Here is a 19,336-nt window from a genome sequence, read left to right on the forward strand (position 1 = left end):
AACGGGCCTTGTTATCCTGGCTCCCCCATCGGCTGGAGTTCACGCCTATGGGAAAGACGAGGAGGCGGGACTAACCGTGGGCGGGCTGTTTGGAGCAACGCGCGAAAACGAAACGCCGTCGTCCGCCGCGAGGCGTTTACTTCACAGAGGACGTCTCTTGTGATAGGCTCGTCGACGGATCACTCAAAATGTCCGTTGGCCCGACGGGGGCTCGGCGGTGTTACTCCCGCCCCCTCTCCCGGGAGCGGCCCTCCATTGGCTACTGTTCCTATGACTCGGGCGAAGTGGGCGGGCGTTTTTTGCGTGCCCGAGTTTCTGATTGGCTCGGAGGGCGACCGCGCCGCAAAGCCCTGGTATAGGATGGGCGGCGGGTGAAGGAGCGGCCATGGCGGGAGGGATGAAGCCCGACTCGCGGCGGTGTCGTCTCCTGCTGGAGGCCGCCGTTGTTTTGGTGCTGCTTTGGGACGCAGGTACGTCCGGAAGGCGGGCAGGAGGACCCCTAGGGCGGGGTCTTGGTGATGAGCGGCGGAGGCCGGCTTCTCAGTGGCTCCTGCGCCTTAGGACAGCGGGTTGCACGTGTGAAGACGTTAACACGTGACAGAGTGCGCTCTTTGTAAAGTCACATCAGGGTGGTTGTTGTTTTTTTTGAGCTAAAGGGCCCTTATGGGCAAATAAGCTGGATTAGATTTAGATGAAGGTGGGGTGAAAATTGGAGGGAGGAACATTAATAATTTGAGATATGCTGATGACACTACATTATTGGCAGAAAATAGTGAAGATTTGAAACGGCTACTGCTGAAAGTTAAAAGAGGAAGTGCCAAAGCAGGACTCCAGCTGAACATCCAGAAAACAAAAGTAATGACTACAGGAGGATTACACAACTTTAAGGTTGACAATGGGGAAATTGAAATTGTTCAAGACTTTCTATTCCTCGGCTCCACCATCAACCAAAAGGGAGACTGCAGCCAAGAAATTAGAAGGAGATTGAGACCGGGAAGGGCAGCCATGAAGGAGCTAGAAAAGATTTTGAAGTGTAAGGATGTGTCACTGGCCACCAAGACTAGATTAATTCATGCCATCGTATTCCCTTTTACTATGTATGGGTGTGAAAGCTGGACAGTGAAGAAAGCGGATAGGAAGAAAATAGATTCCTTTGAAATGTGGTGTTGGAGGAGAGTGTTGCATATTCCGTGGATTGCCAAAAAAACAAATCAGTGGGTTCTAGATCAAATCAGGCCTGAACTGACCCTTGAAGCTAAAATGACTAAACTGAGGCTGTCATCTTTTGGTCACGTCATGAGACGACAAGAGTCACTGGAAAAGACAGTCATGCTAGGAAAAGTTGAGGGCAGCAGGAAAAGAGGAAGACCCAACAAGAGATGGATTGACTCCATAAAGGAAGCCACAGCCTTCAATTTGCAAGATCTGAACAAGGCTGTCAAAGATAGGACATTTTGGAGGACTTTCATTCATAGGGTCGCCATGAGTCGGAAGCGACTTGACGGCACTTAACACACACACATGGGCAAATAATACGGGGTCGGAACAAATCAGTGGGTTGTAGATCAATTCAAGCCTGAGCTGACCCTAGAAGCTAAAGAAGAAGAAGAGTTGGTTTTTATATGCCGACTTTCTGTACTACTTAAGGGAGACTCAAACCGGCTTACGATCACCTTCCCCACCACAGACACCCCGTGAGGTAGGTGAGGCTGAGAGAGCTGTGACTAGCCCAAGGTCACCCAGCTGGCTTCATGAGTTGGAGTGGGGAAACAAATGCAGTTCTCCAGATCAGAGTCCACCGCTCTTAACACTATACCACAGTGTGGCTATCATACTTTCTTCACATTATGAGAAGACAAGAGTCACTGGAAAAGTCATGCTAGGAAAAGTTGAGGGCAGCAGGGAAAGAGGAAGACCCAACAAGAGATGGGTTGACTCTATAAAGGAAGCCGCGGCCCTCCGTTTGCAAGACCTGAGCAAGGCTGTCAAAGATAGGACATTTTGGAGGACTTTGATTCAACTGTGAGTTGGAAGTGACTTGATGGCACTTAACACACACACAATATGGGGTGTAGATTTGGAAATTAGGATGAGATGGGTTAAATCATCTCTGTTCCCATTAGGATTGCCACCTTCCATTTGGGGCCTTCCCAGAATTACAACTGATTTCCACTGTTAAGAACATAAGAAAGGCAATGCTGGATCAGACTAAGGCCCATTGAGTCCAACAGTTCACACAGTGGCCAACCAGGTGCCTCTAGGAAGCCCACAAGCAAGATGACTGCAGCAGCGTTAACCTGCCTGTGTTCCACAGCACCTAATATATTCAGCATGCTCCTCTGATCCTGGAGAGAATAGGAATGCATCATGACTAGTATCCATTTTTACTAGTAGCCATGGATAGCCCTCTCCTCCATGAACATGTCCACTCCCCTCTTAAAGCCTTCTAAGTTGGCAGCCACTGCCACATCTTGGGGCAGGGAATTCCAGAATTTAACTATGTGTTGTGTTCTGAAAAAGTGAGCTGTGACTCACGAAAGCTCATACCCTGCCAGAAATTTTGTTAGTCTTTAAGGTGCCACTGGACTCATTCTTTTCTACTGCAACTGATCTCCAGACAGTGGAGATCAGTTCCCCTGGAGAAAGCAGCAGCTTTGTAGGGTGGATACTATGGCATTATATTCTCGCTGAGCTCCTTTCTCCTCCTAAACTCCAGGGATTTCCCAAGCTGAACTTGGCAACCCTAATTCCTGTGGCCTAAGCATTGTACGGGCTTCTCTGTAGCTATTTTAAATGATATTATTTAGTTTTTGTAATGGATATTGCTTGGCTTGGCCATTGGATTTTATGAACCCTGGGGCAAGGATCTGGTTTTCTTCCTTATTTTATGATGGGGTGCTATGTACTTTGGTGGTACTTGAGAAATCATAATACATTCATATGTTTTCAATGTTCATGGCTTAAAGTTGTAATTCTTTCCTGTAGTGGTCAACTCATTTTACCAAAGATCTCAAGTCAGGCCATACTAAATTATTCCTATATTATTTCATGATTATTCTTATAAAAATGTTTTTTGATCTACTTGATTTCTAGATTTAAAGTCAGCCTTTCTTTAATAAGATGTAATTCTGCATGGACATGCTTAAGAAAAAAATCTGTTGAACTAATTGGTCCTTAATTCTGATTGAGGATGCCTAACATTGTGTTGTAAATTATGCAACTTGTTCCTCGCACCACTTTGTTTACTTATTTTCTTTAGTTCTCTTTGACTTGAAGGATTATGCTGACCTCACCCCAACCCGGACCATCTGGCTTATCTCTAAATCTTCTGTTAACCACTGTGTAGCCCAGGTGGAAAGCCTATACAAATGATAACTTGGTCATGTGTTTCATATGTGGGGCAAAATGCTCCTTACCACCTGGCATGGTGAGGCAGACTGCAAAGCTACCCTGGGCTGAGAAAGGCCACTGTGGGGTAGTCTGGTTCTTTGGGATGGGTTGCAACAGCAACTGGGGTGCATACCTTTATGAATTATTTTCTGGCACAAAACAGCCTTAAAATTAGGTCATACATGACTTGGCTGAGATAGTTTGTTTTCTTTGTTATCCCTGTCGCCAGTTTTCCTTAAGAGCTGCTGGATTGCTGAACCATGTTTTGTTTGCAAACATTTTGTCGCATGGCGCACTGCTAGAAATGCCCAGCATACCTTTCTCTTTTTTGTATCCCTCAAAACATTTGTCAGACATGCTACATCTGAAGTTTGTGTTATGCTTATATTGAGTGTGGGTGACACTTCGGAGGCTGGCAGTCATTGTTGCTGGTCTTTTGTTTAATACAGCCATCTGTGCCAGAGACTGATAGAGTGACTGTTTTCTAACTAATGACAGCCAGGCTCAGATACGTAAAACCGCCCAAACTTTAAGGATCTCTTCTAAATCCACATGTGTTTAGATGGAAGTTTAAACTGGACTGCTGTTAATAGTTGCTGTAAATTGCACGTTGCAGGTAAGTACCATAGCATATTATAGGTGGTGCAAAGAAAAATGGTGGTGGTTCAGGCTTTTGGTTCTCTCACCTCTGTATTTCTCTCTGAAATGGAGCAGTTAGTGTATCATTTCTGTGCTTCGCCTGCTGTAGGCTGAATGGGCATTCTGCAGCTTAGTGACCACGCTAATTTTGGCCCTCAACTTGTATAATCAGCCTAGTTATTTGCTCCATGAGGAACAAATCTGATTTATGTTCATACGAAAATCTTGCCAATTTATCCAATGTATTTTTTTTTGCTTGAACCCTGAAGACGGGCAAGTAACTCAACTTAAAGATCACCGCATGTGCACAAAGAACTCCCCTGAGCAGTTTTGCTACGCAAACACCGTGATCCCCAAATGGCACGACATATGGACCAGAATTCAGGTAAGAATCAGGGTGACAGTGATGTCCTGATGGTTCAATGGTTGAACAAAGAGTAACAAGACAGAACCTGCATGGCTTTTCATAGAATCATAGAGTTGGAAGGGACCACCAGGGCCATCAAGTCCAACCCCCTGCACAATGCAGGAACTTCACAACTACCTCCCCCCTCCACACCCCTAGTGACCAGAAGATGGCCAAGATGCCCTCCCTCTCATCTGCCTAAGGTCACAGAATCAGCATTGCTGACAGATGACCATCTAACCTCTTCTTAAAAACCTCCAGGGAAGGAGAGCTTACCACCTCCCGAGGAAGCCTGTTCCACTGAGGAACCGCTCTGTTAGAAAATTCTTCCTAATGTCTAGACGGAAACTCTTTTGATTTAATTTCAACCCTTTGGTTCTGGTCCGACCTTCCCTTTCCTCAAAGGGAAGTTCTACCTCTCCAACCTTTTGGACTTGGCAAGTATTAATAAGCATGTAGATAAAAGTAAGCCAGTAGACACTATGTGCTTCCAAAAGCTTTTGCCAAAAGTCCATTCAAATACACTCTTGGATAATTAGACTCAGCAATTGGGGGAAAGTGTGGGGAGCTTTTTGAATAGGCTACTGGTTAAATAGTAGGAAGTAGTGGGTGGAAGTAAATGGACAGTTCTCATGCTGAGGGAAAGTGAACAGTGGGGTCCACGTTCGGACTAGTGCTATTTAATATATTACCTGGAACTGGGGACAAGTGGTGATGTGGCCCTGTTTGCAATTGACGCCAAATTTTTCACGATGGTGAAAACCCCACACCAGATTGTGAAGAGCTCCAAGAGGATCTCTCTTAGCAGGGTCCAGCGGGCAACAACACAGCAAAGGATGTTCATTATAAATAAGAGTAAAGGTACACCCATGTGTACAGATGTCTGAAGTGGTGGTGACTGTCCAGGAAAGAGACTTTGGGGTAGCAGTGGATTTCTCAAAATAAGTCAGCTCGGTGTGCAGCTGTAGTAGAAAAAGGCAAATTCTGTGCTGGGTCTTGTTAGGAAAGGGGTTAAGTCTGTAAAGCAGGAACAAGGATAGACCATCTTAGGTTATTATGCCTGCATGGTTGTACAGGTATGCAACTTGCTCGATGGTCATTAAGGTCCATTAGCCGACTTCAGACTCACTCTCTTTGGGGCTGGATCTCCTGCCCAGTTGTTTGTACGCTGAGAGACAGGATGTTCTAATAGTGGACTTGAGCCTGTGGCCCTCATATTTCATCTTTATCTTTCAAAACTCTTGTTGGATGTTTGAGCTTTCTCTTTATAAACAGTTATGCCATAAAAAAAGAGGCATCTTGTGGCAGCTTAAACACTAATAGATTTATTGTGGCTTCAGTTTTTGTGGTCTAGACTAGAGCCCACTTTACCAGAGGCATGAAATATATCATGAACACATGAAACTGCCTTATACTGAATCAGACCCTTGGTCCATCAAAGTCAGTATTGTCTACTCAGACCAGCAGTGGCTCTCCAGGGTCTCAGGCAGGGGTCTTTCACATCACCTGCTTGTCTAGTCCCTTTAACTGGAGATGCCTGGGATTGAACCTGGGACCTTCTGCATGCCAAGCAGATGCTCTACCGCTGAACCCCTCCTCAGTATCCTCAGTTGGCAGATGCTGACCCATTGAGGGCAAGCTACATACAAATGAGGAAGTAAGTGTTAGTCCATAAAGATGTATGCCACAATAAATCTGCTAATGTTTAAGATGCAACAGATTTGCTTGGCTCTTCAGGAATTCTGTTATTACATCATCCTTTAGCCACCTGCTTTTTCAAGAAGAAACATTCCTGCCTTTTTCAACCTTCACTTAACATGCTGTGTTTCCTAAAGCTCCATTTTATAATCTTCAGTGCTTTCCTCTGGAGTCTTCTACTGTCTTTTCAGCTGAGCACTTCCTAAATGTACCCAAGTTTTGTGCTGGCCAGTTCAAATACTCTTTGTCTGATGAGCGTTCAAGGATTTTTGAACTGAATCTCGCATGTCCTTCTCTGTCTCGCAGATCCGAATAAACAGCACCAAGATGATCCGCATCACCCAAGTTGAAAACGAGGAGAAGCTCAAAGAACTGGAGGAGTTTAACGTGTGGAATTACATTGGCTCCTTCTTCAAAGAGAAGCTCAACGACACCTACATTAGCATAGGGCTGTACAGTAGTAAAACCTGCTTGAAAGTTGACCTTCTTGAACAAAACACCAATTACAGCATCGTCATTGCTCGCGGTATGTCCTGTTCTACTTTAACTTGCTGGCTTGGTGGGGAGGTTGTGTAGAATTCTACCTACTGCCTGTAGCAGTAGTATATTAAATTGATTGCTTCCAGATTCTGGGACCTGCAGTTTTCAGGCATTCTGACTGTGTTAAAATCCAGCGGAGATGCTAGAGCCAGGAATGTAACAAAGATGACTTGTAGAATCATAGAGTTGGAAGGGACCACCAGGGTCATCTAGTCCAACCCCCCCACCCAATGCAGGAAATTCCAAGCTACCTCCCCCACACACTCCCTGTGTCCCTGAAAATGGCCAAGGTGCCCTCCCTCTACCTAAGGTCATAGAATCAGTCCAGAACTATTTTTGCTCACTTAGCACCGTAACTAAAATGGCTTCTGGTATCCAGCACTGATTTTAGCTGTCTTTTAAAAGTGCCAGGGAGCAAATACCAAGATGTTCAAGGTTTATGTGGGCCAAATAATAGGCCTTGCAGTGAATTAGTGTTTGGTCTGTTGAACATTTCAAATACAGAATCTGAAGTTGGCATGGATAAGAGCTGTAAATCTGTGTAAGTATTTGTGGTCTTACCATCTTGGGGGAACCTGCCCAGTTTTTCCACTTCTACTGAAAAAACCTACAGGGGCACAGTTTTCGTCTGTTGCAAAACATATGCCCAATACTTCCCCACTGAAAGACTATTGAAAGTGCATTGTTGTATTACCTAGTGTGCAAGTACAAATAATAGCTGATTCATGCTTTTATCTTCTGCACAGAGGCGGCATCCACTCATTGTGACTGGCCTGTGTGTGGATTCTGTATTTATCTTGGGGAAACAAAGTCATTTACATGATACGTGTAACAGTCACAGTTTGATGTGCTGCCATGTATGTTTTGTACCCAAGTATAAAGACTGAATTGGCCTTGCTTGCAATCTAGGTTGTTCAGTTGGTATGTACGTGGATGGAGAAAGTAAGAACATAAGAAAGGCCATGCTTGATCAGACCAAGGTCCATCAAGTCCAGCACAGTGGCCAACCAGGTGCCTCTAGGAAGCCCACAAACAAGACAACTGCAGCAACATTGTCCTGCCTGTGTTCCAAAGCACCTAATATGATAGGCATGCACCTCTGATCCTGGAGAGAATAGGAATGCATCATGACTACTAGCCATTTTTACTAGTAGCCATGGATAGCCCTCTCCTTCATGAACATGTGCATTCCCCTCTTAAAGCCTTCCAAGTTGGCAGCCATCAGCACATCCTGGGGCAGGGTGTTCCACAATTTAACTATACATTGTGTGAAGAATGAAAAATGACTGCTGTTGTGTGAAAAATGACCACTGTAAGGAAAGGAAAGCCATTTCATTGCGGCTACGTAGACTCAAATCTACTTCTGATAGCTTAGGATGCAGTTCCCCTGTTCACCGTGTGTTAAGTGGATGTATGTAAGCTTGTAGTGCTGTTTTTTTGGAATCAGGGCCATTCTGGCTGGTACTATATATGGCTGTCATTTATAAGTATGTGAGCAAGCATCATTTGCCCCACATGGCTTTCCCCCCCCCCTCGGTGAAGCCTTATGAGACATGGATGTAACCCCTGACACCTGTTAATCCAACTGGTCTGGGAGCTGGCAGGCCAGCCATGCACGCTTGCTTGATGTGGAAACATTTTGTTTCTTTCAGCATTTGATCCCAAGCTCTTCCTGGTTTCGTTTCTGGGCCTCCTGCTGTTCTTCTGTGGTGACTTGATGAGCAGGTGAGCATTTTAATGGGTAGAAACGGGCTTGGTTGCGCTTAGGTGTAAGCAGTGACCTCTGCTGTCCCTCCACAAAAGGCTCAATAGTTGTCATTTGCTCCGTTTATATCAAAGGTAATTGATTTTTGTTATCCTGGCTAGATTCTTATACTGCTGGTTGGGGGAGGGAACATGACCATTCCTTAATCATTAAGGAAAAAATCATGCCTCCCCAGCAATATAAGAATAAATATGTCTGTTCATCTGTACCTTAATAATGGTTGTTGTAAATGAACATATGAAGCTGCCTTATACTGAATCAGACCCTTGGTCCATCGAAGTTGGTATTGTCTTCTCAGACAGGCAGCGGCTCTTCAGGGTCTCAGTCAGAGGTCTTTCACATCACCTACTTGCCTGGTTCCTTTAACTGGAGATCCCAGGGATTGAACCTGGGACCTTCTGCGTATCAAGCAGATGTTCTGCCACTGAGCCACAGCCCCTCCCCAAATGCTAACATGAATCTGACTTTCTGGCAGACTCTTATAATTTTGACTCCAGCTTGGTAAGTCATACCTACCTGTTGCTGGTTTTCCTGTATTTTCCTTTGGAAACATATGTGCAGGGGCCTGCAAAAAAAAAAAAAGACTACATCTGAACTGGGCCTTAAAGACTACCTTTTGGAAATGAAACCAAGCTTGTGGCATAAGTTTTTCTTCCTTCCTGCTCTGCCTGGTACCTTGGTTAACAAGGTAACAATGTGCTTAGGACATTCAGGGGTGTGCGCATGTGCTTGCAGAAGATCCCCAGTGGTGATCTCTTCTTTGCATCTGGTGGGTGCCTGGCCCAGGGTCTGTTACTCAGTGGTAGAGCATCTGCTTGGCCTGCAGAAGGTCCCAGGTTCAATCCCCGGCATCTCCAGTTAAAGGGACCAGGCAAGTAGGTGATGTGAAAGACCTCTGCCAGAGACCCTGGAGAGCCGCTGCCGGTCTGAGTAGACAATCCTGACTATGATGGACCTGGAGTCTGGTTCAGTATAAGGCAGATTCATGTGTTCAAAGCAGAGGACTAGGAGCTACTCACGCTGACCCCACAGCGGACTTCAGAGGCATCCAGGCATTTTGAGAAGTCATCTTGTCTCCGAATCTCAGGGCAGCATCAGAGACAAGACACCTCCCTGTTGGGAGGAGGGGCAGTGGTGAGGCTGTTCCTTCTTGCCGGGCTGCGCCATTGAGTTCCGCTAGACTCCTCTGCCTTGTGTGCCCTGACGGGAGTGTGTTCTAGTCGCCTAGTGAATAGGCTGGAAACCTCTTCCTGCTGCACCGCACCCAGGCAGAAACACACAGAAAACACTAGTCAGTCCAAGCGGACATTGCCTCCTATGACTTAATATGGGGAAGTGGCTGTGTTGCCCAGACCACTGGCTTCCTGTTAGCATTTTTCTTCCAGCCAATGTGACTTTTTCCCTCCTGGGTGAGGCTTACAGTGCAGTCCTCAGTATGTATACTCAGAAGTGGGTCCCATTGAATTCGACAGGGCTTTCTCCCTAGTGAGCGTCCTAAGGATCGCATCCTTAGTCTTGCTGTCCCCTTGGTTGATATCCGGTAGGCATGCAGGAGCATTCTCTGCCACAGCACAGCAGGGTTAGTGGCAATCACAAATTCCACAAAGGTCTAGAATGTGCAGACCTCTAGAACCTTGCTTATCTGTTGTACACAGCCGCCCTTCCCAAATCTTCTGGTGTATGTATGAGGCTTAATGCTCCCAACCATCTTTTGAGAGCCAGTGTGGTGTAGTGGTTAAGAACGGTGGGCTCTGATCTGGAGAACCAGATTTGATTCCCTGCTCCTGCACATGAGCAGTGGAGGCTAATCTGGTTAACTGGATTTGTTTCCCCACTCCTATACATGAAGCCAGCTGGGTGACCTCGGACTAGTCACACTCTCTCAGCCCCACCTACCTCACAGGGTGTCTGTTGTGGGGAAGGGAAGGTGATTGTAAACCAGTTTGAGTCTTCCATAAGTGGTAGAGAAATTTGGCATATAAAAACTACCTCTTCTTCCTCCTCCCTGAAATGGAATCAAGCTGCAGTCCTGCTTTTTATGCTCAAAGAGCTATGGAGAGCTGTGAGAGTATCATGGTGCTTGAGTAGACGTTTTTAGTGATCCTGACGTCTGATTTCATTGCCTGCCTGCCTCCCCACTCCTTCCTGGTTCCCAGAAATCCTGTAAAATCCTGTAAAAGAACAAAGAGCCTTAAAATGCCAGCCCTGAACACTCCTAAATATTTCCAGAATTTTTCAGGACCCCATCACTGGTATTACAGAAAATCCAAATGTCACTCTGGATACCTGAATATATCCAAAAAACATTAATAAGGTATTTTTTAGATATCTATTTGGAGTGGAAATATCCAAATGCACATCCCTGGGGCGGGCAGGCAACAGATTATAAATGACCCAATACATTCTGTTTGTTTGTTTTTAAGTCACTGGGAAAAATAATTAAGGAACTACACATCTTGTGCCCTCCATGATAGACGCTTTGAGTCTTCCTTAAGTGGTAGAGAAAGTGGGCATATAAAAACCAACAACTCCTTTTCCTCTTCCTCCTTCTTCTTCAGATAGGATTCCTCCACAGCAACTGGGATAACAATTGTCTTCTTTTTAGGAGCTCGCTCTTTTTCTATTCAGCTGGAATAAGCATCGGCATGCTCAGTTCGCTGCTCGTCCTCATCTATGTCATGTCTAGAATGGTGCCCAAGGTGAGTGACGCCATCCTTCCATCGCTCATATCAATCGGAGCATTCTGTAAAAACACCTCTCATTTTAATTCCCTTGGTTTATCAGAACGGCGCACCTGCGGCTGGAGGCGCTGCTGCTCCGGGCCTGCACCCCCCGCCGGCCCGCCCCGCACCAGGCGACGGCGCTCCAGGCGGCCCACTACAGCCCCGGCGCCCCACAGGGCGCAGTGCCCGTCCGCGCCGCCGCCCTACGCGCCGCCCTCCAGCTGCAAGCAGGTGCAATGGCCCCCCCACCCCCACGGCCTCTGGCATGTCCCCAGGGAAGCCTGGCCGGGGGGGGGTTAAACTGCTTCGTCGGGCATCTGGGGGGGGTATATACTGGCTCTCAAAAGAAATGTCAATTGTTGTACTGTTGATATTTGGCTCTGTTGACTAATGAGTTTGCCGACCACTGTCCTAAGGCATTGTTAGGGGAGGGGCTGTGTCTCAGTGGTAGAGCATCGGCTTGACATGCAGAAGGTCCCAGGTTAAATCCACAGCTTCTCCAGTTTAAAAAAGACCGGGCAGCAGGAGATGGGAAAGACCCCTGCCTGAGACCCTGGAGAGCTCCTGCCGGTCTGAGTAGACAGTACTGACTTTGATGGACCAAGGGTCTGATTCATTATAAGGCAGCTTCATGTGTTCATGTGTGTTTGTTCTTTCTCTGTCCTAGAAAAGTCCCGTGTACCTCTTGCTAGTAGGAGGCTGGTCTTTTTCAGTTTACCTCATCCAGCTGGTCTTCAGGAACCTGCAAGAGATTTGTAAACTATACTGGGAGTATCTGCTGGGTAAGTGTGTGCATACCTTGGGGGAAGCATGATCCTCACACCTCTGTCCTATTTCTGAGCGAGCCTGTTTAGGGAACGCAGGGAGCCCCACTTCCTTCAGTCTCTGTGCCTCGAAAAATGTCTCACTTCAGGAATTTGCCCTCTGCTTCCGGTAAACTTGAGGTTAAAAAAATGTCTAGAGGTTCTCATTAAGGCTAATTGAGCTGCACGGGTTTGTCTTAATCGCTAGGAATGTACGGCTGCTTCCCCCCCCCCCCCCGTTTGTTGTTTTAAGCGCTCAGCGTTTTTTTGCTCGAACAGGATTTGGAGGCCTGAAGCAGACAGGGATTTGGGTTGTCGGCTCTTTGCGATACCAAGGGGTTTAGGTGGATTATGGAGGAAATAAGGGCATAATTGAGGCGGGTGAACGCAGCCCGTGGTTTAAATGACCAGCATGAGGTTGCCTGTTGCGCAACCCCAACCTTATCAGGCTTAATCCTGATTTGTGTGTGTGTGTGCAGGAATTAATAATCGTTGTAATCCTTGCCCCACCTCCTGGCTTCAGTGGGCACAGTACCTGCCCTTGGCAAAGTGCCTGATGGGCACCCAAGCCTCTCCCTGTCTGGGAAAGTTGCTTGCCTCATCACCACCCTTACCTCACTTCTGTCCCGTTTGGGATCTCAGAAGGGGCTGTCCAGATATTCTTATCGTCTGGCTCTCAAGAGCATCTGATTCCTGTTTCCCTCGCGTTACATCAGACAGGGTGGCTGGTGCCGTTGTCGCGTAGCAGTTAGAGTTTCAGACTAGGATCTGGGTTTGAATCCTTGCTTTGCCTTGAAATGTGCTGGGTGACCTTAGGACCAGTGGCACACTCTGGGCCTGCCCTTCCTCACAGGTTGGTGGTTGTGAAGATACAGCAGGGGAGAGCGATGGAAGTCGCTTTGCGTCCCCATTGGGGAGAAAGACAGGGCATAAATGAAGTAAATAAATTCAAACCCCAGGCTGCAGAAGATACTGAACCAGATGCACCTCATTGACTCCGCTTCATCCCCTCGACTCCTGCTGAGGCAAAGGTGTGGTTGCCAATAGTGCTGGGTCTGCTCTTTCTCTCAGCTTGCCTGCTGAGACCTGGCTGGACTCAGTGAAGCTGGAAGAATGATCAATAACCCTAGCTATAGCTGGTGCTAAGAACTGCTTTGAGGTATACAATCCTGATAGTAGCTAAATACTACTATAATACTATTGCAGAGGGGGCTGTGGCTCAGTGGTAGAGCATCTATTTGGCATGCAGAATGTCCCAGCTTCAATCCCCGGCATCTCCAGTTAAAGGGACATGAACAAGGTTACTAAGCCAGGTGAGGCTTACAATTCCTGAGCATCTGCCTCCCTACCCTTTGCTGGAGGCTGGCTGGTGGGTGTTATGCATAGCACGCATGCTGGTCCTTCTGCTTCTTGTGCACTTTCTCTGCAGAACCATGGCTCAGTGGTAGAGCATCTGCTTGGCATGCAGAAGGACCCAGGTTCAATCCCCGGCATCTCCAGTTAAAGGGACTAGGTGAGCAGGTGATGTGAAAGACCTCTTCCTGGGGAGCCTCTGCTGGTCTGAGTAGACAATACTGACCTTGATGGATCAAGGGTCTGATTCGGTTTAAGGCAGCTTCAGGTGTTCAAGGCTTTTGATACCCTTCCGGGCAATTTACCTTGTCCACCAATGGAGATGCCTCTGTTTCCCCAGCCCCTTGCTTCACACCTTTGTTAGTAGAAGCATGCGTCACGAACAAAGGAGAAGCTTGTGCATCAGTTTCCACGTTGCACATAATCGTGCTTTCTTTATTTGAATTTGCTTATTTAAAACATATGTTTGCCACATTCTTCGCAAGTGCTTTAAGCAGTTTACAAAATTGTTAACATTGATATTCAAGAAGTCACAATTGACTTTCTGAAAGCAGTCCCAAGTCAATAAAAGCAGCAAAGATAACTTTTACTAGAGAAAATGTAAAGGTATAACTAATCTGTTTGTAGTGGTCTTCTGTGCAGAATGTCCGGTGCTTTGTCTTTTGGGGTCTTCTGCACTCTCTGCCAGGCAAAGTCTTTCTGTCCTTCAGCTGATTTGGTGTGTTCCAGATGAGCACACTGACCTACCAGTGCGATCCTAAACAGCGTCACACCCTTCTTGGCCTGTTTCCTTGAGTAGACTGAGAAGGGTTTTACTTTGCTTAGGAATTCTCTGTTAGTGAAGAATCCCATTTCCTAGTCTGGCCTCTGGTTATTTGGCAGCATTCATTTCCGAAGCAGGAATCGTTAAGATCCCAGCAAAACATCCTCGTTTTCAAAATGAGTATAGCGTGCCTTTTAAGAACATAAGAAAAGCCATGCTGGATCAGACCAAGGCCCATCAAGTCCAGTGGTCTGTTCACACAGTGGCCAACCAGGTGCCTCTAGGAAGCCCACAAACAAGACGACTGCAGCAGCATTGTCCTGCCTGTGTTCCAAAGCACCTAGTATAATAGGCATGTTCTACTGATCCTGGAGAGAATAGGTATGCATCATGACCAGTATCCATTTTGACTAGTAGCCACAAATACCCATTTTAACTAGTAGCCATGAATACCCCTCTCCTCCCTGAACGTGTCCACTCCCCTCTTAAAGCCTTCCAAGGTGGCAGCCATCAGCACATCCTGGGGCAGGGAGTTTCACGATTTAACTACTTCTTTTTTACTTCTATTTTACCAGCGTGGTGTAGTAGTTAAGAGCAGTGATTTGGAGCGATGGACTCTGATCTGGATAACTGAGTTTGATTCCCCACTCCTCCACGGCGGAGGCTAATCTGGTGAACTGGATTTGTTTCCCCACTCCTCCATGCGAAGCCAGCTGGGTGACCTTGGGCAAGTCACAGCTGTCTTAGAGCTCTCTCAGCCTGCGGAGGGGAAGGGAAGGTGACTGTAAGCCGGTCTCCCTTAAGTGGTAGAGAAAGTCAGCATATAAAAAACAACTCTTCTTCTTCTTCATGTATCCTTCCCCCGCCCCTCCAGGCTACATGGTCATCGTGGGGTGTCTCAGCTTCGCCGTCTGCTACAGGCACGGCCCCTTGGAGAACGAGCGCAGCATCAACCTCCTCACGTGGGGCCTTCAGCTGCTGGGGCTGCTGCTGCTATACTGCGGCATCCAGATCCGGCAGATCGCCGTCGCTTTGATCGCCATCGCCATCTGCACTAAAAACCTGGAGTACCCGGTCATGTGGGCCTATGCTGTCTACAGGTGACAGATGGGTGGCATGGGTATTGCTCGTCCTGTTATTTTTTTAATTTGTTATTTTGATTTCTAGCCCGCCCTCCCCGGTCGAAGCCAGGGTCAGGGCGGGTAACAACCATAAAATCAACATATCTTCCAATATAAGTATCAGTAAAACATTTAAAACAAGAAAACACAACAGCCAGTAATCATTCAGAACTATTAAAACCATGGATGGTGTCCTAGAAGGCACAATCCAATAATAGCCTCGTTAATAAGTCTACGATAATGAGCCGTTGTGTCTTTGTCATTGCAAGAGATCAGTTGCTTTACTCTCTTAACGTTTGGGAGAACTAGGATTTCCTAGCTGTATTGCTTGGGCCTGTCTAGATCCTGAATTTCAGGCTGTCTGGAGACCATCTGGTTAGAACAATAGGGGTAATTGAATTCTGAGCCAGAGTGGTGCAGTGGTTAAGAACGGTGGTTTGGAGTGGTGGACTTTGATCTGGAGAACCGGGTTTGATTCCCCGCTCCTCCACAGGAGTGGCGGAGACTAGTCTGGTGAACTGGATTTGTTTCCCCACTCCTCCACATGAAGCCAGCTGGGTGACCTTGGGCAAGTCACATTCTCTCAGCCCCACCCACCTCACAGGGTGTCTGTTGTGGGGAGGGGAAGGGAAGGTGATTGTGAGCTGGTTTGAGTCTCCCTTAAGTGGTAGAGAAATTTGGCATATAAAAACCAACTCTTCTTCTTCTTCTTCTGTCTCTCCTGGCTGCGCCATTCTGTTGTGTGTTCTATTTTTCTGTCCCTCCTTGGGTTCTGCTTCAGTCACCTTGCGTTGAATTTCGCAGATCTTCATGAAATAGAATAACTAGACAGCCTCTGTGTCCACAGAGGCAACACCAATTAGAGGGGGATTTATTTGAAGGTCTGTAGGCATGCATTTCTGTAAGCCCCCATGGTGCAGGGATCATGGGGAAAGTAGACCAAGGTGTTTCCCATGGGTTTCTTGGGAGTGGGGGGGAAATGTCATTCGAGATCACAGTAAAAAAATGAGGCGGGGTCTGTACATGTGGACTCTTAATACAATATTAACGTATTGCACTGAAGGGAAACCCCCCTTTTAGCACATTAGAGAACAAGGGTGTACTTTTCCCACGATCCCTGACTTGCACAAGCCCATGGAACTAATTATTTTGTTGGTTGGTATGCGTGCTGGGGAAACTTTGCTAAGCACTTGGACACATGCTTCCTGCAGTCCCTGGATCCTGGGAATGAATGCCCATAGACCCTTTTTTAAAAAACCTACCATCTTTGAATACCAGGGAGATGAGTTCAAAAATAAAATAGCAAGCCCTTGAAAAGAGATTCCATGACATTCCCATAAATTGGATCCTGTCTTGGGTCTCCATCAGAACGAGAAGAGGGGAAACGCTCCTGCGGTGGTATCCGCTGGGGCAGAATTTTGCAGCAAACCAGGTGCAGGGGTAGAGAGGGAGCTCTGATACCTTGCTCGGTACAGCGCAGACCAACAGAACAAAATCCACACGCCTCCTCCTTTGTCTGAACCAGAAGCGGGCCACTCCTTTGCAGAGAGAGCTTGCCCCAGACTAGATCTATATATTTATATTAGTATTGGTTAAGGCATCAGGAGGTGTATTTGCCCCCCTGGGTGGTCCTGTGGTGGAAGCTGCGGTGTGTCGCCGGTGGGCGTTGCTCTGGATTTTTCCAGGGGAGAATGTTGGCAAGCGGATACTAGCCACTTATGCATGAGAAGTTTTGCCTTGGATTTGCTGCTCTCTAGATGAACATTTTTCCCATATGAATTCTCAGAACTCTGCACGGGGGACTATTTTTGAGTTATGAGAATTCGGATGGGAAAAAATGTGCATCTAGAGAGTGGCAAATCCAAGGCAAAACCTCTCATGCGTAAATGGCCACCCTCTTTAATCGCAACCCCCTGGGTTTTCAGCTGTTAGATCAAAATCCACCACTAGGTGGCTCCCACAAAGGCAGCTCCCACAAAGGCTTCATAACAGAGCTCTCTGCTTTTCAAGACTGTCATCATTTAGAAGCACTGAGGGCAGGGTCTTTCTTACACTAGTAAGATGAGCCGAAAGATGACTTGAGGTTCCTCAAGGTTGAAAGCTGAGCAGCGAAACCAAAATTCCCTTGTACCCCTAAGCCCAAAATCTGTAGCTACCCCTCTGTTTGGTCTCTCTGTGTGTATGTGTGTGGGGGGAGATTAAATGATACCTACGTTTGAGAATATGCCAACTGGGAGTTGGACCAGTGGACTCCCTTCTCTGACGGTTGTTGCAAACATGTGCAAAAAAGTTGCCAGGCAGTCAGTTCGGAAGTAAGAGCGGCTGGACAGAATCTTGGCCCACGATCACCGTTACTGGCTCTCTGCCCTCGAGCGTGACTTAGACCGGCGCGGCTGCGAAAGGGTCTGATCCCCAAGCTCTGTCTTCTGGGATGCCCGGGAGCTTTTGCGAGAAGCCAGGACCCGGGGGCGTCGAGAGGTGGAGCTGCCACTAATGCCCTTGCTGTCCTAGCAGGAAGGTGCGCACCGCCTCAGACAAGCCCAGCCCGCCGCGCCTACTAACCGAGGAGGAGTACCGCCTGCAGGGGGAGGTGGAGACGCAGAGGGCCCTGGCGGAGTTGCGGGAGTACTGCAACAGCCCGGAATTCTCTGCCTGGAAAGCAGTCTCCCGCATCCAGTCTCCAAAGAGGTACTGCCTAGGGGTGGGAGAAGATAACTCTCTTGTGCTGTGGAATTTCTTTGGGGGTATATGAGTATAATGAGCCCCGTGGCGTAGAGTGGTAAGCTGCAGTACCGCAGTCCAAACTCAGCTCATGACCTGAGTTCGATGCCGACGGAAGTTGGTTTCAGGTAGCCGGCTCAAGGCTGACTCAGCCTTCCATCATTCCGAGGTACCCAGCTTGCTGGGGGTAAAGTGTAGGTGATAGGGGAAGGCAATGGCAAACCACCCCGTAAAACAAAGTCTGCCTAGGAAACGTCGGGATGTGACGTCACCCCATGGGTCAGGAATGACCCGGTGCTTGCACAGGGGACCTTTACCTTTATATAATTATAAAGTCTAGGGCAGGAGGTCCCGGTCGTGCTGCCTGTGGTTGCCATGGCACCTGCCAAGCGTTTTTAGGGAAGTGGGTGGGGCCAAGTAGGGCTTTTGCCCAGCAAGGCTTCTGGCTGATTGTTGGAGATTTGATTGGCTGTGCAGATTTTTTTAAAAAAATGTTGCTTTGGCAGCAGCTGCCACCACAATACAAGGATCTGCTTCATTACTGAAATTAAGCGATGGCAATCATTTTGTCTCTGCCATTTTGCGGCAGCCATTATGTTGTTGCGCCCACCATGCTGGGTCAGAATTCCAAATGTGCCTGCAGGCTCAAAAAGGTTGGGGACCCCTGGTCAAGGGAATCTTCAGAAAGATACCCAAGTTACAAACCCTAATATGAGTTAGGATCTGGGGTAGTTAAAGGATATGGAATAGGATTGAGTCCTAAAAGTTGGCGGCGGGGGGGAGTTCTCTGTCGTGAAAATCTGTGAAGTGTACTTGCCACATTACAAACTTGGCTGCCCCCATACATTCTAGAGACTGGGGTCTTACAGATAGTTAATCAGACTACGGTGCTTAGCTTAATGATATCCCAACACTTAAATCATACTTGGGGATTGGCTAGCTGCTGCAGTGTCCTTACTAGGGAAAGGGACGTGGCTCAGTGGCAGATAATCTGCCTGGCATACAGAAGGTCCCAGGTTCAATCCCCAGCATCTCCAGTTAAAAGGGCCAGGCAGTAGGTAATGGAAAAGTCAGGTAATGGGGAAGTAGGTAATGGGAAAGTCAGTGAGACCCCAGAGAGCCGCTGCCAGTCCGAGCAGACTGTGACTTTAATGGACCCAGGATCTCATTCAGCATAAGGCAGCTTCATGTGTGCTGTCTGTTTACCTCCAGGTTTGCTGACTTTGTGGAAGGTTCCTCGCATCTTACCCCGAACGAGGTCTCCGTCCACGAACAGGAATACGGGCTGGGAGGTTCTTTCCTGGAAGACCAGCTCTTCGAAGAGGAAGGGATGGACGATGACAGCTTTGATGGGGACAATGGCATGGACACCTCCCTTCCCCAGAACCACTTGGCATTCCTGCAGATGGATTGA

The 19,336-nt window shown here is 47.4% G+C and overlaps 1 protein-coding gene across 1 annotated transcript; it reads left to right on the forward strand.

Annotated features, from left to right (window-relative positions):
* The first annotated feature begins 385 nt into the window (after positions 1–385).
* NEMP1 (nuclear envelope integral membrane protein 1) lies at positions 386–19,336 on the forward strand. Its single transcript, XM_056849465.1, has 9 exons — positions 386–470; positions 4,299–4,414; positions 6,440–6,659; positions 8,326–8,398; positions 11,044–11,137; positions 11,829–11,943; positions 14,955–15,180; positions 17,716–17,889; positions 19,135–19,336. Exons 1-9 carry the CDS (start codon positions 386–388, stop codon positions 19,334–19,336), a joined length of 1,305 nt encoding a protein of 434 aa, XP_056705443.1.

The sequence above is a fragment of the Euleptes europaea genome, chromosome 1, assembly GCF_029931775.1.
Source record: "Euleptes europaea isolate rEulEur1 chromosome 1, rEulEur1.hap1, whole genome shotgun sequence".
NCBI classification, from domain to species: Eukaryota; Metazoa; Chordata; class Lepidosauria; order Squamata; family Sphaerodactylidae; genus Euleptes; species Euleptes europaea.

Excerpts from the sequence above, each read along its gene's own strand:
- NEMP1 (XM_056849465.1), top strand. The coding sequence starts at position 386 with ATGGCGGGAGGGATGAAGCCCGACTCGCGGCGGTGTCGTCTCCTGCTG. Across the intron at positions 11,138-11,828 it reads TGTCTAGAATGGTGCCCAAG|AAAAGTCCCGTGTACCTCTT; the intron begins GTGAGTGACGCC and ends TCTCTGTCCTAG. Across the intron at positions 11,944-14,954 it reads ATACTGGGAGTATCTGCTGG|GCTACATGGTCATCGTGGGG; the intron begins GTAAGTGTGTGC and ends CCGCCCCTCCAG.